Source organism: Ptychodera flava (assembly GCF_041260155.1).
Source record: "Ptychodera flava strain L36383 chromosome 23 unlocalized genomic scaffold, AS_Pfla_20210202 Scaffold_24__1_contigs__length_23054250_pilon, whole genome shotgun sequence".
NCBI classification, from domain to species: domain Eukaryota; kingdom Metazoa; phylum Hemichordata; class Enteropneusta; family Ptychoderidae; genus Ptychodera; species Ptychodera flava.
The window spans coordinates 12,506,268-12,506,762 of record NW_027248278.1 but is presented as its reverse complement, the minus strand read 5'-3'; the positions used below and the strand labels follow the sequence as shown (position 1 = coordinate 12,506,762).

Genomic DNA, 495 nt, shown 5'->3' with positions numbered 1-495 from the left:
ATGGAACGTAAAAAATCAACCTTAGGAGACAGAGTAACCAGAAGAGTCGAAATGTGTCGACGAAGTGGGCCATCACACATATTAATAGCAGCCGAAGAGGAAAGCATTGCCAACTGGTTGATTAACATTGCAACTAGAGGTTTTGGTGTCACAAAACCTAAGCTCCTTCACACAGTGAAAAGAATACTTGATAAGAATGGAAGAGAAACTCCTCTAAAACGAAAAGATCCTCCAAACTTACCAGGGGACAAGTGGTGTCAGAGGTTTCTACAGCGAAATCCTAAAGTCAAACTTGTTAGCACTCGGAAGCTTGATGTTAAGAGGGCAAAGGTGAGCAAAGCAGAAGTGGACAAGTGGTTTCAGCATTTTGAAGTATTCTTGTCGGATCACCAACTCTTAGACAAACCAACAAACATCTGGAATTGTGATGAATCAGGATTTTCAACGCAAGTAAAGACAGGCAAGGTACTTGGCCCATGGCAGTTCCACAGATAA

General features: G+C 42.0%; 1 protein-coding gene across 1 annotated transcript; it reads left to right on the top strand.

Moving 5' to 3' along the window:
* Window positions 1–495, top strand: LOC139124435 (uncharacterized). Its single transcript, XM_070690566.1, has one exon. The coding sequence runs from the start codon at window positions 1–3 to the stop codon at window positions 493–495; it is 495 nt and encodes a 164-aa protein (XP_070546667.1).

What these genes read in the sequence shown, in the direction of transcription:
- LOC139124435 (XM_070690566.1), top strand. Translation starts at nt 1, where the DNA reads ATGGAACGTAAAAAATCAACCTTAGGAGACAGAGTAACCAGAAGAGTC.